The sequence below is a fragment of the Haemorhous mexicanus genome, chromosome 1, assembly GCF_027477595.1.
Source record: "Haemorhous mexicanus isolate bHaeMex1 chromosome 1, bHaeMex1.pri, whole genome shotgun sequence".
In the NCBI taxonomy this organism is placed as follows: Eukaryota; Metazoa; Chordata; class Aves; order Passeriformes; family Fringillidae; genus Haemorhous; species Haemorhous mexicanus.
The window spans coordinates 135,317,081-135,341,148 of record NC_082341.1 but is presented as its reverse complement, the minus strand read 5'-3'; the positions used below and the strand labels follow the sequence as shown (position 1 = coordinate 135,341,148).

At 50.1% G+C, this 24,068-nt stretch overlaps 1 protein-coding gene across 1 annotated transcript; it reads left to right on the top strand.

Annotated features, from left to right (window-relative positions):
- Positions 1 to 5,886: 5,886 nt before the first annotated feature.
- On the top strand, positions 5,887 to 16,850 carry GDF6 (growth differentiation factor 6). Its single transcript, XM_059864144.1, has 2 exons — positions 5,887 to 6,299; positions 15,932 to 16,850. Exons 1-2 carry the CDS (start codon positions 5,963 to 5,965, stop codon positions 16,792 to 16,794), a joined length of 1,200 nt encoding a protein of 399 aa, XP_059720127.1. The 5' UTR covers positions 5,887 to 5,962; the 3' UTR covers positions 16,795 to 16,850.
- The last annotated feature ends 7,218 nt before the right edge of the window (positions 16,851 to 24,068 follow it).

Here is a 24,068-nt window from a genome sequence, read left to right as displayed (position 1 = left end):
AGGGCTGGTTCACAGTCTCAGAAATTCAGACTAAAGAGAAAACAACAAATTAAAGTCCCACAAAATTCCTCAGAACAAAGAAAACTGCATCGAAGCAACAGCTTTCACTTTTACCCCCTCAAGAGCTGAAATAAGCAGGCACTGAGGTGGTAAACAGTTCTCATCCTGCCACCAGCAGCAGGATATACATTCTTTAAAATTACAGAAATTGTCTGATTAAGCAGAGCAGCTGAACAAATTAGAAATGATGGTGTGAGTGGGGGTTTGGTTTATATAGCTGAAGTTCCAAGACAGAAATACAGATTATGACAGGTTAATGGAGACTGTGACATTCCCTATACATGTAAATAAACACTGAATTTGAGAACCTCTGTTTTCCCCAAGCACTAGTAAATAAAAGTATAACAGAGACTTCGTGTAAAGTAACCATATGCTTATAATTATACAAACATTGTGGATCCCCTGTGTGAAATTTCACATCTTTATTGCATCTATTTTAATGTTTACAAAGGTAGCAGTAATTTTTCAAAATCAAATCTCTCCTAAACAGGAAAAACAATTTCCTACATCATTTTAATTTTCTACATCAGAGCAAAAGAAAACAGTATCACTGTTGCAAACTTCTTCTCTTCCTCCTGATCTATAGGCTGCAATTTGTTTTCCTGATGTCAGGATGTGTTTTGATGCACGAAGAATGCAGGAGTGACTTCACTCTTCACGTCCATGTATTAAGTTTTTAACTGTGAGTGAGAGACAATGTGGTTCCAATCTAAGACAGTGACAAAAATGCAGAGAGCTTGCAGAGAAGCAAAGTTGCCACTGTTTTGTGGCAAAATAAAACACTGCAAAAAGTAACAGTGATGCATAGGCTCAGCCCTGCTCCTTCTCCCGACTTTTCTTGTGAAAAGACAAACCACCAAAAGCAGGAGCCAAAGGCAGAGAGATGGGAAAGCCTGTCCCCATGCTGTGGGGCTGCACAAGCCTCCACTGAGCTGGAACATGGAGGGACTCATCTGGAAGAGCTCTGCAGGCTGTGGAGTGCTGGGAGAGGTGCAGATCCCTCGTGGGATGCTTGGAAAGTGAAACAGGACTTTCTTTGGAGGACCACAATGCAGGAGGTACTTCAGACTCCTACAGCAACCCTATTTATTTGGGTATGCTCCTTTGTCTGCTATTAGTTCACACACCATAGTTTGGGCAATTAAAAATCTTGATCTGCATAGACTTTTGAGGTTTATGTTGATGGTTTGGAGATGGGGCATGCTGAAGTAAATATGTTTAGGAAAAAAGGATGGTTTTCTGTGTAAAGGAAAATAAATTGGCTAATATGATGGTTCAGAATGAGGGCAGCAGAGAAGGAGCTTGGTGCTCCATCTCAAAAGGTACTCTCAGCCAAAAGCAGGGCAGCTCAGCTGGGAGGGAGGCAGGGAGAGGGTCTGGCCCATTATCCATAAGAGAAGATCCATGTGGGGAAGGGCAAACAACTCCTGGGCCAAAATATAGCTACTGGAAAAGAAATATTCCTGACACTGTGAAGCACTAAAAACCAACCTTTTCAGGAGCACTGCAGAAAAGATTAGAGGTGCTAAAAATGCTGAGGCTAAAAGAGTAAAAATTTAATGCCTCAGAACCAGGGCCTTTGAAAAAAAAATCTCATTTTCAAATCCAAGGCTTGTGGAGGCTGGTGTTTTTCTGAAAACCAGCACATATGGACTACACGGGCAGTTTGGAAAATGTGCTAACTGCTGTGCTGGTAGGAATCCCTGCCCCCTGATTATGTGGTGTAACCACAGCCTTTTTGGAGCCTATTGTGCTAAAGTGGGGAAAAACCCATAGTTTGAGGGGGTACATTTTCTAGTCATCCTAATAAAAGATTATTTTTGTTCACAGAAATAAAAATCCTACAACGGATCGTTCATGCTAAAACAAGCCTCAACCTAGATGATGCTTGAAGAAAAAAAATATACTAAGGGGGAATGTCTACAAACTGATCAACTCTTTACTCATATCCCTTATGTCCCACAGAAAGTCTTACAAAATACCACAAACCAGAGGTGAAATGACTGATGCTTATGTCTTAGCTTGACCACTTTTCAGGGATGAATTTTAACCTCTGTCATTCTTCCTCAACATGGCCACTCATGTTATGGTTATAGCAAGAGAAATTTCCATTACACTTCCAGATGAAAGAAATCGCACTTGATTTGGACTGCTTCCTGACTTTCAAACTTGTCTCCATTCATTTTTACTTTTCCCCAGAATAGCAAATTCACAGAAAGAAAAAATGTGAAAGATGGGATGTGTGCTAGTGCAAGCAAATTAATGAAACTAGTTTTAAAACTGCATTTTTGCAGTCTCCAAATTGCTTTAGTTCTGAGAAACTTATTTGAAATTTAAAAAAAAAGTTACAAAATATGTATAATGCAATTATAAACTGAAATCTGGCCAAGTTTTATTGTTGAGAAAACCAGAAAGGAAACAAGTTTTTTAAACACTATTCTTCTTTTCTGGTGGCTGCTATTATTTTACTCTTTTTATTGTTGCTGCCATTATTTCACTCTTTGCCATGCACTGAAGCAGGGATCTCAAGTGTCTCACAGGCACTGATTCATTCTCATGCTGCCCCACAAAGTGCCCACTCCTGCCTGCAGTTCTCAGGTCCAGTTCCACACAGTTTTCTCAGGGACAATCAAAACCAGAACTTCTTAAGATGGCTCAATATATTCAAGTCCCTCTCAGTGACCTGCCTGTGTTGCTCCATGAGGCACCACAATTGTTACATCCCCACAGTTCCATGCTCTGTCATTCCCTTAAGTGACTGTCTTGGCAATTAGCTGTATTGGACAATGGCATTGTATTCCAAAACGGCACAGGGACAACCCTGAGCCACCTAAAGCTTTGAGAAACAGGCTGGAAAGCAGCACTGCCTGTTGATGGCTGGCACTGCTACCTGTGTGCACTCTCACCCGCTAAGCAACAGCCTTGGGCTGCTACGGGGGACATCTGCCTCAGCAGGGCCTCAGCCTCCACACTGCCTCAAAGGTCCCAAGAGCCAGAGGAAAGCCCCTGCTGGCTACAGAGGGCTTCAGGTCGGGCCCCTGATAAAGAAGTGACACTGCAAAGCAGCCATCCAAGTCAGTTTTAGAGAATGCGTTAAAACACGCAAAAGCAGCAGGTAGAAATTAAATCAGGCTGATGGAAGTTCCTCTTGAGACCTTGCAGCTTTGCATTAGCATGAAACCACCTCCCCTTGGGAGAGGAGGAGGCCAAGGGAGGAAAAAGCTGAGAACAAAGAGGGAAGAGGAGAGACAGACCAAGAGACAAAGGCAGGAAGGGAACAGACACTCCGGGAGCACCAGAGGGGACCCTGGAAACCAGCAGAGTGAGAGTGGGAAAGGGCAGCCGTGCAGCAGCAGCATTTGGGACCACAAGGAGGGGATGTGGGAAGTGGGAACAATATCAGAAAAGAAAAACAGGACAATGAAATACAGCAGGAGAGAAAAGAAAGAGCCTGGGGGGCTAGGGTTGGGCAGAAGTTGACAGAGGAGAAACTGGAGCTGGGCAGCTGATTGGAGATAGCCAGCAGGAGCATGGAATAAGTGAATAGGACACAAAAGGGGCAGAAGGAAACAAAAAAGTGATGATAAGGCTCCGGAAGGAACTGGGTCATGGTGAGAAAAAAATAGCCAAAATGCAAATTACAAAGCAGAGAGGATGGGAGTGGCAAAGGGGAGCAGAAGCCACAAAAGTGAGGCATCAGAAAAGAGAAGCCAAAGGGACAGGAGGAGGGGGGACGCTCCAGTGCAGAAAGCAGCTGATGAAAAGGGAGGGTAGTGGTCAGGAGGGTGTCAGTGATGCCAGAGGATACACAGGAGAAGTGAAAGCACAATAAATAAAAGGGGGTGAAGAAATGGGACAGAATGAAGTGGGAAATGGTTTTGCAGAACACTTGCCTCATTTCTGCACTGTCACTGATACTTTTTTGTAGCTCTGTCTCTTCACAGTTCATCTGCCAGCACCTCGCAGTACATCTATCGTGCTAAAAAGAAGCCAAGGCAATGATGGGCCCCTTTCTCTAATCCCAGCTGTATGATGTGTCCCACATCCACATGGGCACATCCAAATGGCCATCTGGGACAGCCCCTGGCACAAGCCATAACTTGTAACAGACCTGGGTATTGGCTGGGAAAGTGCTAGTTGGCATGGGCCAAAACTACACCAGGGACCTCTCTAAGCCATGTATGGAGGGCTGGAGGATAGTGTGAGCTCCTGTCTTGGAATTATCTTTTTTTTCTAGTAGAGATGCAGCGTGGTTCACTTGGAACCTGAGCCTGTCACTTGCTTTGAATGTTCCCCTTGTGTTCCTCATAGTCCCTAGCATATCTCCATAGGAGATGGGGAACACAGTGGGACTAAGCACCCCACAGGCAAACTGGGATGTGCACGGCTAGAAGCCTGCTTCAAATGCCCTGTCGTGATCTGCCTCATCCTGCTGATCCTGTGTTGCACTGGGAGTGGTGCCAAAAGCCCAGGCATGAGCTGCGCTCTCTTAGGGGAAAATGAGAACAGGGAAGAAAAAGACGAGTTCACAAGTCCAGTGTATGACTGCATGAAGAATGGCAGCTGATGGAGGAGCATGGTCAGAGATCTCAGATTCCCTTTATTTCCTATGGACCAGGCTTTCATAGCTAAACACACATGACCTCTTATTGGAATTACAAGGAAATCCACCAGTGGCAGAGCTGGGGCAGATAGGAGAGATAGGAAGAAGTGGACAGTGGGAGATCAGGACAGGAAAGGAGGAACGCTCAGCACAGGGCAGAGGAAAGCCACACGGGGAAGTGGAGGAGGGTGGATTGTGGCTGCCTGCAGCAGCAGTGCCATGGTTCAGGCAGGAGGATGAGAAGGTGAAGGAGAAGAAAGTAGTGATCAGGACAGGTAGAGTAATACAAGCCTGTTTCTGTGCTTTGTCATGGCTGTGAACCCTAGACAGGTGGTTGGATGAAACCATTGGAGAACTGACACCAGTTTTATGCTGAAGAATGCACCTCGGAAAAGCCAAATGAAAAGGGGTGAGTGAATTTCTGAATCCTCGTACTTCTGCTCCACTGCTGTCTTTCGCATGACCAGGACAAGGCAAATGTGTACTCTGCTTTGAGGAATCTTTCCTGCCTGCCCTAGGCTACTCTGATTATCTTGACAGTGCTGACTGCCCAGTAGTGCCCAGCGCTGTTTTTTGCCAGGCCCCAGCCTGGCACTGTGCTCCACTTGGGCTGGTCCCCTCTTGGTGGCTGATTTAAAGATTTTGAGACAAGAATGGTCTCTGGCTCTTCCTATGCTTTCCCCTTCTTCTCTAATGGGTATCAGGGCCAGCCTCAAGGTTGCTAGCTGGCACATCCCAAGGTGAGTCCCTCACTTGCCACCAAATTCTCCTTCTTATAAGACCCCTGCTTTGTGACAAGTTTTCGGGCACGTAGCCACGGAAATACAAAGAGCCTCAAGTCTGCAAGATGCTAAAATCATTAGCATCTCACGAATCTGCCTACACTCAAACCCGGAGAACCTGTGAGGCACCTGAACAGATGACAGCACCGCTGGGTTGATGAGAAGCGGTACCCGAGAGGTGGCAGCAAGACGCGCGGCATCTCTCTCCGGCCCTCGCGTCCGCTTCCCGCGTGGAGAGCACAGCGGGGAGGGAGCAAAGGGACCCCCAGGCACCCGACCACGGGGTGTCCCGCCCCGCCGCGGACCGCCCCGCGGGGGCGGGCTGGGTGCCCCCACAGGGCGGTGCGCGGCGGGGCGGTACCCACGGGGCGGGGCGGGCGGCTGCGGGCCGAGCCCGCCCGGGTGCAGTCGCCGCTCCGCGCCACGCCGCCGCGCAGTCCCCGCGCCGCTCCGTGGGCCGCCGGAGCCGCACGTCGGGCCGCCCTCCTCTTCCTCCCCACCGCCGCCGCCTCTCGCTATGAATGCACGCCGGGCCCTGCTCTCCGCCGCCTTGCTCGCCAGCCTCCTCTGGGATTTACCTTGCTGCCTCCCGGCTTCCCTCCCTGCCTCCTCGGAGCTCGCCTCTTCCTCCAAAGGTGGTCGCAGCCGCAGAGTGACGCGGTCCCCACGGGAAAACCGCCCGCGGCAAGGGGGACACGCCATGGACCGGGCGCTCCCACGGGCGGAACCCCACGAGTACATGCTGTCTCTGTTCAGGACTTACTCTATCGCGGAGAAACTGGGCATCAACGCCAGCTTTTTTCAGTCGTCCAAATCCGCCAACACCATCACTAGTTTTGTAGACAGGGGACGAGGTAAGTTCTGCCCCCCCCACGCCCCTCACGGTCTCCCCGGGGCTGTGGGTTCCCCTTCCCGCTGCGCTCCGCGGTACGAGGCTGCCGTCCCGCGGAGCCTGGTGCTGGGGAGGTGGGAGCGGGCTGCAGTGGTCACCGGTGCTCTTCCCCGCCCCGGTATTGCAGACAAGTGCAGATCTCTCGGTAAATTGGGAGTCGCGGTGTTTTATTTTAAAGCAAACGGCCCCGCGGCACTAAACTCGAGCCGAGGCAGCCCTTAAGTGCTGCGTGCGAGAAGCACGAGTGTTCCTCCCCGAATCGTCATGGGGTGGTGGAAAACACGCCCCAGCTTTGCAGGCGGAATTTGGGTGTAAATTCAACCTTGAAAAAAAAGAATTAAATATCGCTCTTCTGGTTTCTTTCCACCCGCCGGAGAAAGGGTGGCTCTTATCGACGCGGCTGCACGGCAAAAAGAAAGTTTTAAGTGACCGAAGGCAAAAATCTGCCTGAAGCTGCTCTCGCCTCGGGTGGCGTTATCGGGGTTACCTGGAAGAGCCCCGGCCCCTTCCGAGAGCGCAGGGACTGGGACCCTGCGGCTCCACTTGCGGGGGGGCAGCGTGCAGCCCAGGTACCGCCCGGTACCGGGACTCAGCCAGGGGCGGCCGGACCTGACGTCTGCTCGGGCTCTCATCCTTTGAGCTGTGTGCGGGGTTGGTCCTCACGCACCCCCGGGCCGGGATTGGCAGCGGGGCCCGCTATCCCGGGCCGCAGAGCTTCCCGGGTAGCATCCGTGCCGCGGGGTTCCCGGGCCCTCTCCGTGACCTGCAGCCCCGGCCGGGGCCCTCCTGGGCTTTTCTCTCGTCGTCGTATCGCTCGTACCGGGGGCCGAGGGTGCACATTTCTCGCCGATCCGGAGTAAAATTTCCCTTTCATAAAAACTCCCCTCCTGCCCCTTTCATCCCCTCCTTTTTTTCGTTACCCTGGTTGTAAGCCATTAAGAACATACTAATTAACAAGTTCTTAATGAAGGTTGCGCTTTCGTTCCTACCCCTCTCCCACATCTGAAGACCCTCCCCTCCGTCCGCTCCTCCTCGGGCACTGGTGTACCTGCCGGTGGCTGGCAGCACCGGGAGCCGGGGCGGCTCGCCTCCCTCCCGCCGTGTCCCAGCCGTTTTATGGCAAAACACAGCGCCGGGAAAATCACACGGCTTCCTGGAGCTGCAGAAGCATATCGCCCCAAACCAAATCGAATCGAACCCAAACCGAGCCCCTTCACCGCCTCCCCGAGCCGGAAGCGTCTCCCCGCCCACGGCACCCAAGGCTCAGCCCCTTGCCCCATTGCTACCCCTGGCTCCGGGGAGTTCTTTCCGCGGCGGTGCTCGGCGGGGCTCTTCGCCTCCCGCCTCGGCGCCCGTCGCGTCTCTCTGGGCTCGGGAGGACGCGTGCGAGCGCCCACAGTATGTGCCCTTCGCGGTCGGACGCCCGCAATCGTTTTCGAGGGGAAAGGGGACAAGGGGTTTTGCTCTCCGCTTTCGCCTTATGGGGGTTTTTTCTTCGTCGCTGTTAAAAGCGGGGGTGGGGGGAAGAGGACTCGCTTCCTAGAAACACGGTTTCGAAAATTCAGCCGTCAGAAAGGAGTTGGACCGCTCCCCCTGACGGAGAGGAAACGGGGTGCTAATTCTGCGAGCCGCAGGAAATGGAGCCGCGCTCGATATCATCTTATTCTTGAAAACCAAAAGAAAGACAGTTAATTTAACAAATTTAGCTCATCTCGCTGCATGTGAGATTCTACTCCGGGGGAAGTGATTTGCTAACAGAAGTCCTGGTTTGATTAAGGAAAAGCCTCACTTTTCTCCATTGATTTTGATTTGATGTGTCACAGGCTGTGACCTTCTGCTGGACCTTCTGAGGGTTGCTTAGCATCAAGCCACTGATTGGAGTATTTCAACTCAGTGATCTAATTGAGTGTTCATGTCATAACATATCAAATATTGTCTAGTCTCCCATAATGAAGTGGACCAGCCGATGGCACATCACCAAAAAACTTCAAGAGAGCTTCCGTTCCTCTGAAGTGGTAGCTATTTTACTGCCCACCTCCCCGTGGGCTCCTAGCCCAGTTAATTGGCGAGCTGGAGTTGTGCTGATGATGAACAGTCTTTGCTCAGGGAAAGCGGGGCCAGATTTTCTGTCACTTCATTTGCAGACAGTATAGCCGCCCAAATTGACCCAATTAGATGGGCTGCTCTTTACCTAAGCGGCAGCTCCGGGGGGGATATGGCGGTGGCCGTCCCACCTGCCGCACGCCATCCTGCATGGCAGCATTTCGGGGGGACAGCAGCCCGCAGAGTTGCAGCGCGAAGCAACTTTTAATCCTGCCGAGAAATACCCTTCCCGTACGAGGCGGGCTGCTCTGCCTGTGTGTCCGGCGGGGCTGCCCGGAGATCGGCTCTGACCGGCAGCAGCTCCCGGCCGCAGCAGCCCCGAGCCGCCCGTCCCACCGCCTCCGAGGCTGCGGGGCAGAGCGCTTCGGGGCAGACACCGGCTGCCGCTTCCCGTTGCTTCGCTTCTTCCCTTCCCGCTTGAAGCTAATAAGATCGTTTTCAGGGTAGCGTGAGAGGGAGTGAAGACTCACTACTGCTTAATACATATATAATTTTTTCCCTCGTTGGTAGAAAAAGAGAGGAAAAAGGGGGGAAAGGGTTTGCGATTCCCCCTTCTCCACCCCCTACCGCCCCCCACTCGCTCCCCCTTGTTACGGTCGCAAGATCAGACAGGACCTAGCTGAATGTAGGAAAATTACTGTTGGCACATGAAGTAACTCATTAAAACGCAGATGGTGCTCTCACTGGCCTCAGGACCCCCAGCATTGGAGCTCCACAGTAAGGCAGGACAATTAGGAGGGGAAGAAAAAAAAAAAAGAAAAAAAAAAAGAGAGAGCGAGAGGGAGCTGGAGAAGGGAGTTATAAACAAGCAATCCCACAGCTAGCAAGAAACGCGGCATGGCTGGGAACAAATCGAAAACAAAAAAGAAATAGCTGGAGTGCGAAGGAGCACGATTTTCGAAAGGATCTCCGTGGGAAGGGCTTGCCACGAGGGCCGGCTACTGCGAGTGCCCCTTGCCTCACCCTTTTGTGTCTGCAGAGCCCGCAGCACCGGCACCAAGGCAGGGCTCCCGCATACGAAATGCTGCGGTCCGCGCCTAAGGGACGGGGACATCGAAATAGGTCAAGATCGTCTCCTTTTTTTCCCTCCCCGTTTTCTTTATGCAGTTTCGCGTTCCAGCTGGGAGGCAGCTGATTCGGATGGGCAGGGATCCGAACATCGTTATTTTGCTCTTGCCATGAGGGTCGTGAGGGTGGTGAATAGACGGCTAGGACGAAAGGGGGATCCCGTGTGCAGAAACTGAAAATGGCCCGGCTGTGCATTTGGCAGAAGAAAAGAGTGTAAATCTCACTTGAAGTTCATCTAGTACAACATATTTATGCAAAACAGAGGGTTTCTGGGTGGACCGAAAGCTGCAATGTGGTGTAATCTGTGCAGCGCCTTTGCCCAAGCAGTGTTGTCGTTGGCAGAAGGAAAATGAAATATAAACAGGGAAGTATTTTAATGGGAAAGGAGGGAATTCACAACTGTTAATTATTTGGTGACCTTGTATTCGATTTGTTTGAGCCCCTTATAAAAACACTAATGCAGACCAGACGGCCGGAGCGCGGCAGCGAGCTGCCGCTCCTCATCCCCGCAGTGCACTCGGGAAAGGAGCGAGCGGCCCGGCCCGGCCCGGCCCGGCCCGGCCCGGCGGGGCCTCTGCGCTCGCGGAGCCGGTGGCGCGGCGGCGGGCGGGTCGCGGCGGCGGCTCCGCTCTGCCGGTGCCGGGAGGTGTTTCGGGGGTTGGTGTTTTGCCCCCCGCGCCGCGGGAGCTGCGGGAGGGAGCGGAGCGCGAGGTCGGGGCGCGGGCGGAGCGGAGCGCAGCGTCCCCTCGGCGGCTGCGGCTGCTCCTCTCGCCGCTTCCCAGTAAAAATAGGGGCTGTCAGCGGGGGGAGTACTTTTTAGTTTTATCTTTCTTTTGTTTGTTGTCCCTGGAGAAGGCGTGGGGGCTCGCGTACGGGAGGGCGGTCCGGGGAAGCGGCGCCGGGAGCTCCGCAGATCAGGCAACTTGGCGGGGCGATGCGCTGCCGCGGAGCCGCTCTGCTAACAGGACGAGTAATTAACACATATCAGACTATTCCGGTGGCTCATTTCGGACCTGGTCCTGATTTTGTTCGTTATTATTATTATTTTTTTTTTTTAATCCAGAAACACTCCTGCGGGTCTTGCTAAGAGGTTGCAATTTTTTGGGTTTGTTTGTTTTTTTGTTTTTTTTTTTGAGGGGGGGACACGTGGGGGACGGAGGTCCGAGGTCTCCACCTCGGAGCTGTGGAGTTTCCGCCGCCCGCGGGGAGATGCAATGCCGCAGCTGGGCTGGCCCCAACCGGCAGCCGAGTGGCCCGCGGGGAGAAAATCCGGCGCAGGCCAGGGCCACTCGGTGCTGGGCACGGCAGCGGGGCGCCTCGCCCTCCTCATTTACCTCTTCCCTTCATAGTAGAAAAAAACCCCAAAATGGTCGATCGGAGAAAACCCTCCTTTCCTTGCGATTTCAGGGCAGGCTAAAACTGAGGGTAGGAGTCCTTTAGTGCCTGAAGTCTGATTTATGAGCGAAAGGGGATGTTTCAGTCTTTGCTAGTTATGGCCAGATCTGTATGCTTTGCTGCTGTATCTTCGCGCTTCCACGTTTATCTCTCAGAAATATTTTCGCTTCCTTTCTTAGCTCCAAGCTCTAGGAATATTCAGGCCGATTTTCTCAACACGAATAATTTCGGAGGAATTATTTCTCCTCCGTCGAAGTATTTCGGGTAGTGTAAACACCGCACATGGGGAAAGGGAAAGATCCTGGGTTAAGGTCTGTTACAGCAGGTAGAAACCCCGCAAGGAATCTCCCGTCCGCCTCGGCGCATCTCCTGGGACGATGTCGAGGGCCCGGAGCCTTGCGGGACGTGTCCCGCGGGTGTTGCAGCGATCCCTCAATGCCCGAGGGCCGAGAGTCACTCGTGGCAAGCGGGGAGGTTGCGACGAGCAGGAGAGTGGGGCAAGGGCAGGCAGCCTTCCCGGAGCAGGTACAGTACAGCGGTGATCAAAGGTACATCGCAGCCAGGTGCCTCCCAGCTCCGAGGAGAGGAAAAAAGAAAAAAAAAAAAGAAAAAAAAAAAAAAAGGAAAAAGAAACAGCCCTCCAACAACTAGTTAGTGTTTTTTGGCAGGATTGGGAATTCGTCCGAGGAAGGTGTGGTCTTTCTCGGTTACTCGATAGCGAAGCGAACGATACATTTAAATCTAATCACTCGGTGTAATAAAAAACCGCGGCGAGGCAGGCGCTGGGAGATGTGGAACTGAAACCCGGAGAAATACCACACATGGAGAGTCAGCCCCTTGTTTCCACAGCTTGGGTAATGCTCCGAAAGAAATACCTGTCAGCCTTGCGACTCCGCAGACAACGCGTGGGCAGACCTTCGCAATTAGGGACAATATATGTTTTAATTTCCAGATTATTGTTGTACGAGTGTCTGCAAAGTGTCTTTAAACTGAAAATGTGCTTTTGGTTTGCGAGTTTAAATATGGCTTGAAAGAGAATTTGGGAATGGGAAAATTCTTCTTGAATGTGGTTTGGGTATAATTTGCAGTGATGTAAAGTTAAGATCTGAGCCCTGATGAATTGGCTCGGAGCCCAGTACCTGATCTGCCATGAAAAGGGAAACTTTGTGTAGCCTTCGTTAACCCCCGTCTCTCCTCAAAGCCCAGTCTGCGGCGAGAAAGCGACCCGGGAAACGGGAGAGGCTTCACACAGGGAATTGAGGGAAACGTCCCAACCCAGTCATTCATTTAGCTTCGGAGATGCTGAAACCGCAGCCACCGCACGGCGAAGGAAAGCGTGGGGGAAGGCGGGCGGGGGCCCGGCGCAGCGCCCCGGCCCGGCCCGGCCCGGCATGCCCGCGGGAGCACCGGGCACGCCGCTGCCCCAGCACCTCGCGAGGGGCAGAACGGAGTAGGGCTGCTCTCTCCCATCCGCCACTGACACATTCTTAAATTTCAGATAGACCTACTCCCTCCTTCTGTCCCTCCTTCCCGCTCCTAATATTTTATTTTCACCCGAAAAAAAAAAAAAAAAGAATGAACTACATAGGGTCGAAATAGAACAAATACTTACTGTGGAGCTAACATTAATCTACATTAACGCTACAAATATAAACACACCTCCCCGGTGCATTTTTTGCCATGTGGCTTTCCCCAGCCCAGCTGGAATGACTTTGCTGTTCGCACCAAGTATTTCGGTAACGGGAATATCTGTAAGGTCAGCTTCAGCTGGCCTGAGAAAAAGGCAGATCTCGAGTTGGCTGTTAGAAACCCCGGGTTTTACCCCAATCTCTCCTTGGGTTTAAAGAAAAACTGAAGAGGACAAGCCCGTATCCGTTGTGCTCTGCTCACAGGGAGAGAGAGGGACAGTCAGGGTGTCCCCACGCCGTCTCTGCTGCAGCTCTTTGTGTGCTGGGAAGGCAACAGCTTCGCTGGAACAAAGGGTCCCCAACCTAGACCCGTCTCTCCCCGTTTTGTGGAGGTTCCGGAGGTCCCGCTTTCCCTCCCCGCCCTCCGCTGCTTTTCCCACCCTCTCGACTGCGCTGGGAGCGAGCCAGTACTGGTTTAGGATTATGTATTCATCTGGAATTATTAGGTTACAAGAGTGAATAAATAGCGTTTATCTGATCGGATTCAAAGCTGCTTATTTGAAACAACCGGCAGCCCTGCCCCTTTCCCTGCCCTCCCGAGAGAGGCACGGGAGCCGGCAGCTGCCTGAGCCAGTGGGACTTTTCCAGCACAGAGTTTCGGTGCTGCTGAAACCCGTCTCAGAGATCCACTTGAGCGGGGGCACATTTCTCTGCCAACCGGCCGTGTCGCCAGCGTGCCATGGCACCGAGCAACCCGGACCAGCCGTGCAACGCCCCAAAGCCTCGCCAAACTAGAGTCTCAAAAGATGCTGCTTGGGGAGCACCCCTGAGCAAGCCTTTTGGCACCCACAGTGCCGGAGATGGTTTCCTCCCACACCGCCGGGTGACAAGGGTCTGCAGATCCTTTAAAGCCCATTTTCAGCAGCGGGGACGTGCGGGGAATTCAGCCTCTTTCTGCTTCCCTCCCGTCTAAGCTGCATGCCTGGATGTCACCCTCGAATGGGATTATTTCCTGCGCTGCTACAGGCCACCTGCGTGACTGTTCCTCGGGAAGGGGAGAGGAGCTGTCAACTTCGTGTCCCCTCATCCCTCGGGAAAGGGCTGCCCTTTCCGTGAAAGCTAAGACTGCCGGGCAGTGCTGCCTTGCTTCTACACCGCGGCAGAGATATAGGGGACCCCAGGACCGTGGCGCTGGTCAAGAACAGGACAAGGAGGAGTGTATGTGGGACTGTCCGCTCCGGAGGGACAGTGGCCTGGATGGAAGCAGCACTCTCCCCACCCCCACCCCATGGCGACTGGGAGTATCAAAGAAAGCGAGCATCTCTCTCTGAAACCAAGCGTGACACCCTCCTCTCCATCACCTAAGCAACGAGAGCGATTAAAAGGGAATCCGTGCCCAGGCCCGGCTCTGCCCACATCCCGATGCTGGGGAAAACCACAGAGGAAGATGCTGATCTAGTTTCGATGGTCGCTGGAGCCCTTGAACGAAGGTCCGAGGCATTTCGGCAGGGCCAGGAGATCGGTCTGCGCCCTGTCGGATGCCTGGGTATCTGACAGATGTTGGATGCAGAAAAAAAAAAAAAACAAACAAAAAAACAAAACCAAACCTACCAAGATGACGAGAAAGAAGAGAAGAAGGAGGACCTGCGCTTTCTTACCCAAGGGCTCGTCCGCTTTTCTCTGAAGTTCCCAGGACCCCCTTGAAAGAGGAGGCAATGATACCAGAGATCTCCTGAGCTGTTGGACCCTCCTCCTGCAACCACGTGCACCTCAGCCCACAGCCCGTGCCTGCGAAGGGCAGAACTACCCCCATGCTTCCCCAAAACCCACAGGAGACTCATGGACCGAATCCTGGTCTGTAATTGCAGTGCTGATTAAACTGTCCAGCACCTCTAGGCAGCTCCCGATGGGTTTCACTTTTATTTTCACAGCTCAGTAAAGCAGCTGTTGTCGTCACCTGGACTGTGACGACATTTTTCGGGCTTTGCTCGAGTTTTTTTCAGTCTCCTCCCGCACTCCCTGAGCGGGATGCACGACCAGGCTGCCTCTCGCCCCTCGCTGGGAAGGAGAAGCCCCACCGCGAGAAAACAGACAAGCCTGAAGTGGGAGGCGGAGACAGGGATGCGAAAGGCCTGGGTTCAAATTTTTCCGGGATGCCAGAAAGGCCTAACCTATTCCGCACCGCTCCCGCCGGCGCGCAGCCCCCGGGAGGCGGGGAAGCTCCGGCTCGGGAACTCCCTCTCCTTGCCGACTCCTCGTGCCACGGTGCCGGGCGAGGCGGGGATCGCGGCCATGCTCCGGCCACTGGCTCCGGGAGCCGGACAGGTGTGCGGGGCCCAGCCCCGCAGCCGGAGGTGCCGCGTGGGTGCGCGGCGCGGTCCGGGCGGGCGGCGGGGCCTCCCACGGCGCAAGGAGCGAGGGGGACGCGCTCGGCACGCAGCCAGGCTCCGCAGGAGGATCCCCTGGCCTGGCTGCGGGGCAGGTCTTTTTCCCAGCAATTCCCGCTGTCCCTGCTGCACTCCACGCTCCATCTCCCTGCTGACGTCTAGGGGAACACGCAGCGACGCAGGGCGACTGTCGAGTGTGCTAATCCGCGCTGATTAACTAACTGCATGTTAATCCGCATTGATTTTTTACATCGCCGTGTCACGTCTGAAGGTTTTTGGTTTGCATAAATCATCTCCTTGTCTCTTCTGCCCGCAGGAGGTTCCCAGAGACCTGTCAGGTAGAGCCGAGGTTGTGAAACATACTGATTAGGAATCGCAATGACCTTTGATATCGATAAATAACAGGCGGGTGTATATTTCTTTAGTCTCTGTTTCTACCCCTGGGGCGGGCTGATTTTGGAAAAGCGGCGAGGGGCTGCTGAACAGAGACCCCAGTGACACTTTTACTATAGAAATCTACACAAGCTTTACTAGCTTCTGGGGAAACACAGGGGCTTTGGGAATTTTTGTATTTGCTGGGTTGTAAACATTTTATTGGAAAGCAGCTCAAGGGAATCTGGTTTGCTTTCTGCTCTGCACTTTGTACACCGATGTGTCAAAAAAGAAGTCCAGGTTTTCCTCAGAGGAGCACCGATACGTGTATATGGGCCTGATAGGCAGAGGATGTGCGTGGAGCAGGGTCTGCCTCTAGTGCCGGAGAGCTGTCTGGTGCGGGTTCTTCCATACTTCCTTTCCTTTCTATATTCTTCCCTTTCCTTTCCGTATTATTCCCTTCTCCTTTTTTCTCCTCTCCCTACCCTCCCCCGGTCCCGGTCCGGCTGGGGGTGGGGGGTGAGGCAGGCAGGAGCGGCCCCGGCCGGGCAAGCCGGCGGTGCTCCCTCCCTTTCCCGCCTCAGAGACCTCTCGGCAGATCCCCCCGAGCGCAACTGACTGTAATTATTTTTATCTCGCAGACGATCTCTCGCCCGCTCCCTTGAGGCGGCAGCAGTATGTGTTTGATGTGTCGACCCTCTCGGAGACGGAGGAGCTCGTGGGGGCCGAGCTGCGGCTGTTCCGCCGGGCCCCCCAGGGCCGCCCGCCGCCCGCCGCCCCGCTGCACGTGCAGCTCTCCGCCTGCCTCTCGCCGCGACCGCTGGACTCCCGCGCCCTGGACCCGCGGGCGGCCTCGTCCTCCGGCTGGGAGGTATTCGACGTGCGGCAGAGCCTGCGGGAGCAGCGGCCCTGGAAGCGGCTGTGCCTGGAGCTGCGGGCCCCGGCGGAGCGCGGGCCGCGGCGCTGGCTCGACCTGCGGGCCCTGGGCTTCGCGCGCCGGCCGCGGCCGCCGCAGGAGCGCGCGCTGCTGGTGGTCTTCACCCGCGCCCGGCGGCGGAGCCTGCTCGGGGAGCTGCGCGCCGAGCTGGGCGCGCCCCCGCCGCCCGCTGCCCGCCGCCCGCCGGCCCGGCGCCAGCGCCGCACCGCCTTCGCCAGCCGGCACGGCAAGCGGCACGGCAAGAAGTCCCGGCTGCGCTGCAGCAAGAAGCCGCTGCACGTCAACTTCAAGGAGCTGGGCTGGGACGACTGGATCATCGCCCCGCTGGAATACGAGGCCCACCACTGCGAGGGCGTCTGCGACTTCCCGCTGCGCTCCCACCTGGAGCCCACAAACCACGCCATCATCCAGACCCTCATGAACTCCATGGACCCCGGCTCCACGCCGCCCAGCTGCTGCGTCCCCACCAAGCTGACCCCCATCAGCATCCTCTACATCGACGCGGGCAACAACGTGGTGTACAAGCAGTACGAGGACATGGTGGTGGAGTCCTGCGGCTGCAGGTAGCGGGCGGGACGCCCCTCGGCGGCGGCCGGGTCTGCGTCTGGCGGAGCTGCGGCGGCAGCGGCGAGCGGGGCCCCCGTCCCGCGGCCGGCCGAGCGCGGCTGGGGCGGAGGGCACGGCGGAGGGCGGGCGGCGGCGCCGGGGCTCCGCCGCGCTGCCCGCGGTGGCGGCGGCGGCTACGGCAGCGTCGGCCCGCGGCTGCCCGGCGGGGAAGGGCGAGCGGGCCGGGCAGGCGGCGAGGCCCCCGCCCGGTCCCTTCCCCGCTCCCCTCTCCCCTCTCCTCCCCCGGGGTTTATCTGGCGATCTGTCCTCCTCCCTCCAAAGGTGAAGGCAATTTACCAAGTACAAAAAGAGTCGGGGGAGGGAGAGGGAGCAGACTGATCCCTCTCTCTGAAGTTGCTCTGAAGAGGGCTGTTTCATTTCTGCCCTCTCTCTTTCACATTCCTGCAAGCTTACCAGCCAGAAATAGCCTACGCCCCCCCACCCCTTCCCTCTCTCTCCCCAAGGGGAAAAAAGAAAAAGAGAAAAGGAGAAAAAAAAAAAAAGAAAATCAACCGAGAGTTGCTTAAGATTGTAATTATCAGCTAGGTTTTATTTTAAGACAGCAAACTGTGAAGAGCGAAGTGTTACAGAAAGCACAACCGGGGTGGATTGGAAAGGAAACTGCTTCGGGTCCCACGAAGAGTCCAAGGATGCCATGGCCAGGTCTCTGGGTAGCTGTGTCTCGGCGGCCCTCGCAATTTGCAGCAGTATTATATGCAAATGTTGCGCTGGAAAAGGCGTTTTGTGTAAGATTTCTGGTTCTTTCCCACCTTTGGCTTCACCTGAGGAAAGTGCACTTCGAAGCTATGCCTAGCCCTTTCTTAATGTAATTATAATGTTTGTAGTTTCAAGCTTTTCCCCACCGATTTCTAGAATTGTTGGCTTTTCTGGTATTGCAGAGCTACAAACTTGTGGAAAAAGATAAAAAAGAGAAGAGAATAATAATATAAAATGCTAATAAAAAGACTCGACCAGGAGCATTAATTTAAAATGCACATTTTGCTTTGGATGCACTGTTGTTCATGTAAAAGTTGTAAATATTTGTTTATTTAAACAGACTGAAAAGTGCAAAATGGAGATGAACAACATGCATTTCTTTTTTTAATGTACAAAACATGATATGCACTCGAAATGTTATAATTTCTAATATTTTTAAAAGTTTATATTTGAGTTGTACAGAATTAAGCATTAATCAAATATTTCATCCTTACTTAACATTATCATTTCCTTAAGATATTATTACAAGATTTTAATTCTGTGCTAAAAATGGAGAAAATAATTTTTTTTACTGTCTACCTCAATATAATGCAAGTATTTACAACTCTAAAGTAATCTGAGGTAAATTAATATTCAGAACATTTTTACAATACACCTTTACTGGACGATACTACAACTATCATTGTATTATTAAACATTTTTTTTCCCAAAAAGTCAGCTTGCTTTTATATGTTCTATTATTTGGTTAAGTAATTCTGAGTTCTCAAGTAAATATTGGCTCTAATTCTAAAATGCTGCAGAGTTGAGTTGGATCAAGTGCCACTTGAAGGCGCACCTAAAGCCATTCCTCCTGTCTGAAGACTTTTTGTACTCTCACAAAGTCTTTAGTTTCGTCTTTGGTATATGCCAGTGGCATAAAGCTGCATTGTGTTTTTATGCATTTTATGCAATGATTATTGTAAGTGGGACAATGCATTAAGGGGGAAAAATTCAGGCAAACGTTTGTAAATCTCATCTGTACTGGGGACATTAATATACACTGTATGATGATGATGAGCAAAAGACAATGAATGTTTTATAAATTATATTTATTTTGATGCAATGGGTAATATATTTATTAAATATTTCCTGGCTGTCTCTTAGATAATGAAGAACTATTCAATGAGTAGCTGTTTCAGTAAGAGAAGGATCCTCTCTCAGTGATGCGTGGTGCAGGCAGCTTGGGGGCTGTGAGCCCCACTCTCAAGGAAAAAAAAATAAAAGCCTCATCTTAAATGCAGAAGGGCTGAAAGAGCTGCTCACCTTGTGGAATGTGTTTGAAAACAAGGTTCCTTTCATGGAAAGTGGAATTTTTTTGCCATATCACAAAATCTGATCCCACACGTTTTTCTCTGACCAGCTTTCACTCCCGTGGACTGGTGCTTGAACAAAGGAGTGCAGAATCGGGCCCGGGTGTTTGAATAGCAGCAGCTCAGAGACCTGTAGAGGACTCCAGCCTTAGAGTTGGTACAGCTGCCAGAGGAATACTGCTTTCTCATACTTAATAATGCTTCAAGTTCATTACTAATAGTAGATTTAGAAGTTACAGCTTAAAAAGGGCTTTTGTTCTTAAGCCAGCTTCACCTTGTGCAGTTCTGACTGGTGTGAACTTTTTTGCTGTTCTGACCACACCAGTTCTGTCTTCTGCTATGGATCAAGACTCTGCTCTCTTAATGAGGGAAAGAATGGGCAAATGATGTCCAACAAGCTACAATATACTCTCTGAGGAAAGGTAATTGAGATATGTAAGACATTGTCAACTGGAAATGAACATGATGTAAAATCTGAAATTTTACAAAATTGTCAGCTAGAGAAGGCTGAATGAATCATCTCTTTATTTTGCTGTCTATTGAGCAAATGAATTATTGTGTGTACAGACAATGCTTTGGCTAAAACCATACACTGAGAGTTTCAATGCAATTTCCTTTCCATGTAAAAACCAATATCGCTTCTGTTGCAAGCCCATTCATCACACGCGTGGTGGCAAGCTGAGCTGTCACTGAGTTGTCCTTTCTGCTCCGCCTCAGACACGGCTTTGGGGAGCTTCATCAGGCAAAGTTCAACTGTGGGAGGCCTAAGAAAACTTCCATCAAAGGAAGTTGTTAAAGAGGCAACATTTTTCTCTCCTGGGTGTACAGTGTAGTGCAGTTTGTACCTTCTTCTACATTAGCTGAATTTTTGGTGATGTCTTTAATGGCCAAAAAATGTTTGAAGGCCTTTGTCCCAAATGCCTGTGGTTGGTTAGCTCCAAGAGGAGTGGAGAACCAGAAAAAAGCCAAAGATAGTTAGAAACTGCAGTATCTGCTTTGGAGGCGCACCTTTTGGATATTGCTTACTGAAGCAGAGAAAACACTGGCCTTTTTGAGCATGTGCTCTGCATGCTGTAGCTAATATAACATTATCTGTACCTATTTTGGCAAGTCTGCTACTCCTAAAGATGGGATCTCTGCTCACTTCCTTTTTAGGTCTGCAGTATTCTTTTGCACAAATTTGAAAAGCCAATATCATGCTGAGAGGGAGAAGTGAATAGATACAGCAAAGCTAATCAATGGTATTTCTTTCCTTGCACTTCCCATCCTCTCTCCTGCCCTCCCCCCAAAGAGATACCCAGTAAATTGAAAATGTAACAAAAAATACCTGTAATTATTTTTTTAGCTTATTTTGCTACAAATACTGCAAGCCTTTGTTACAGCGAAATCCAAATATGGAAATGCAGTGGATACACAGCTCAGATCTCTTTGTCCTGCCAAAGTAATATGAAGTTTCTTTTCCATTTCTCAACTCCCCATGCTCAAAATTACATTTCAAAAGGGGAAATTATTTCCTTTATTATGTTGCTGGCCAGAAGAGGGAGCAGAATCTATGAAATAGTGGGAATAGACAACGAGGGACAGAAGACAGCTGAAGTTGGTCTGGCTGATGGTGTGATACTTATCAACAGACGTTATACAATTCATCCATCACACTGGCTGTGCTGCTCAAGCACAAGAAAATCACTGACTCATCTTAGAAGTGTAGATATGCATTGGAACAAATTCTGAGTACATGAATGAAAAAAACCAGCATGGGACTCAATCCCTTTTATAAGTAAACTCCTTTTTAGACCACAGACTCCCTCTCACTTGTCCGAGGAGTGTGTTTCTGAAAATGTTTTTTTTTGTGGGGAGAAAAGCTGGAAATTCCCCATCAAGAGCAGATCCAGTCTTCCTGCTTGTTATCTCCATGTAGATGAGAGGTTGGTCTGTTTACTGCATTTATAAAATAAGCAGGTTGATTTTTAACAACTCAATGTTTAACCTGAAATATTATTTGAGGTGATCACATTGTGTGAAACCTCTTTCTTCACAAACTCTTATCTTTGCTTCAGAAGCACATCTGAAACTTTGAGGAAGTTGAGTGACTGAACTTCACCCTTGTCAGTCATTCAGAGCTGGGCAGCAGGACAGCAGGTATCAATAGCATGTAATTTGTTCTCTCACATAGCAACCATGTGCTATAAAGGAGTATATTCCCCTAGAGCAGGGTCCTCTTGTCAGCATTCAGCTATATTATGTGATTAGATTTCCAAATATTTGTTCTTGTTTCTTTGCAGTGTCAGACCCATTGTAAACTGAGGATGTTCCAGCTGTTCATAATTGTGAGGGAGGAGAATCAACATATTGTCCCTGCTACACTCATCACCTGCCTATTGCTTGATGACTGCAGCCTTGCAAAGTACCACTGTCTTAGTTAATATACATTACTACTTTGTGTATTATGCTGTTGGGAATTAGAAACCTCAGTTCTCCTGAGGTTTTACCCAGACCTAATTTTGCACATCAGCCTGATGCAGAGCATGGGACTTGATATTTGCCTATGTGCTAGCATTTTGACAAAACTGGGGTTTGTTTAAACTGTGATTGCTGTCAACCCCCTCTCTGGAACTGAGAAATCTGAAATTGAACTGTGGACCTTTATCCAATAAGACTGCTTTCCTACTAACAACTTTCTGCATCGTTTTTTAGGAAAACCTTAGGGAGAATCTCCATCCTATGGAGCATTGTTAAATCAGTGAAAAAAACATTGCTTTCCAGAATGTGAGAATTTTATTACTAGAGAAAAATGAGTGAAAATGCTCCTAGGACAGCAGAGTTCGAGTGAGTGGGCAGGAGAGACCTCAGGTGAGTAAGAAAAGTAGAGGTCTGGTTGACAACTCCTTGCTTTGGTGGAAGTGGGAAGTTGCAGGAGGGCCATAGAAGAACGAAAGGGATAATGTAAGGGCAACCTGCCAAACATCTGAGATGTTTTCACTCTAATGGGAAGAGTATGGAGAATAAACAGGAAGAACAAGAAGTCTTGGGACACAACAAAGGCTACAGTTTAATCAGCATCACATAGGCTCAGTGAAATAAATTGTGGCACTTCAATATTAGCAGGGAGAATATAATCTGTGTAGGAAGTAGAGGCAGTAAAAAAGGGAAGTTTATTATCTGGTATATTTGGAATGTATAGAAGGCCAGAAAGAGGGAAAGACACAGTGGTTGGAGATGAAACAGAGGAGCAGTAAAACCCTGCTAAAGATAACTGACTGAGGAGGAGGTTGATGTCACATTTTTGAGCAACTTCTGGGAGTGTCCTGAGGATATGAGGTAGTGGTAATCTAACTTCATCTAACCAGATTATCTGCCATCAGAAATTCAAAAAACCAACAAAACAAAACCTAACAGCACAGCACAGCACAGCACAGCACAAAAACTTCCTTGAGTTTTTGGAATGTGCTTGGACAACTCTTTCTTTCAAAGTATTAAGGCAGTTATGGGAGACATGGCCAGATAAGATATGATAGATATGATTAATAAAGAGAAACTTGCTAGAAAGCAATTTGAGCTCATGGAGGAAGAGAGCAAGACCAAAAGACTCCTATATGGCAGATTTCCTCACTTTGGGCAATTGATAGGGAAAGTTTTGAAGGGAGGAGACAAAAGGAGAAAGAATCTTAAGAAAAGAGGAAGTTTGGAAGAAATCCTTAGTTAAAAGTCTCATAGGAACCTATCCTGCTGGCAAGGAGGACAACCTTGGAGACAATCAGGAGGTCTGAGTCAGAAGTTGTGTTATCTATTGACAAAAACCCATCATAAAGAAAATGAGCAAAGACACTATTAGGATAAGTAAAAGGGAAAGACTGAAGGATAAAGAGTGCAAAAAGGGATCAGAAAAAGAAATTAGGAAAAAGGGAAAGGCATTATTACTTCATGGGGATGTTAAACAAAGGACAAATGACAGAGTGGGCTGAAGTGTGAAACACCACCTTTGCAAGTAGGAGACACTTGATATGAGAGGCTGAACACACTTAGAACTATCAAGGGAATTGAAATGCAGCTCACGGAGACAAGTGAAGGAACCTTTGAGTAGAAGGCATATACTCAGAGCAGGAAGTCCTGGGGAAGTTTACCCTGGTATAATTAAAGAACTAACCACAGGAATTTCTGAAATATTAACAAATGTATTTAGGAACACCGAGAAGATTTAAAAGGTACCAAGAATTACAGACCTGTCTCAGATACCTCCAATACTTTTGAGAATTACTGCAGAAAATTCAAGTGTTTCATAAAATAGCAACTGCAGAATGATAATGTGATAAAATATCCAGTGTGAATTTATCCCGAACAAATCATATCTAATTAGTCCCATGTTCTTCTTGGTAAGAGTGACATGCAACTCAAGCATGTAAGTTTCCAACATGATTTTGCTACATTAAAGGGACAGTTTGGTATAAGTACAGTGAAATGTAACAGCAACAATTTACAATTAAGCACTTTATGTAAAATATTACACTTAAGAAAGGATAACATCAAGCAAAATGTAAAAAATCCCTAGCTAATAATGCTCATACAAGAAAGAATCTGGACTGTCTAGTGAAATGAGTTCTGAATACAAGGTAATGAACAATTCATTTAATTGCCCAGGATATTCCAGAGAATAACAACTGGAATATTAGGTGTCGGAAATATTCTGACACCTAGACTACTGAGGGCTCAGGTGAAGTGCTGTGGCCAGTTTTAGGGATCATGATCTAACAGATCATTTTGTGGTATCTTCTGGATCATTGATAGCCTACTGACCACAGGCTAACATGATCTGGTACATCAGTATATCTGGGCACAACAAGTACCTATGTAAGACTCACTTAGGGCCAGCTCTTTCTCTGTGTGCTCTGAAAAATATTTTCAGTTATGTCTACCAGGGTGGGTCTTGCTCAGTCCCTTGCCATCAAAAGAGGAGGGAGTAGAGCTCCCAAGGTGCTGTTGTGTGGAGAACTGTGCAGTGCCACAGTGCCTGAGATCTGTACATCATAAAATGCCTGACTCTGAGGAGAACTAAAAACTGTTATGCACTCAGCTGCAGTTATCTCCCTTGAGACACACAGATCTGAATTTTCCTCTTGAAATGGGACAAAGGGGATTTATTTTGATGCCTATTCTGGCACCTAAACTGGACTG

Coding starts and splice junctions, on each gene's coding strand:
- GDF6 (XM_059864144.1), top strand. CDS start 5,963: ATGAATGCACGCCGGGCCCTGCTCTCCGCCGCCTTGCTCGCCAGCCTC. Junction 6,300..15,931: donor TTTTGTAGACAGGGGACGAG/GTAAGTTCTGCC, acceptor TTTATCTCGCAG/ACGATCTCTCGCCCGCTCCC.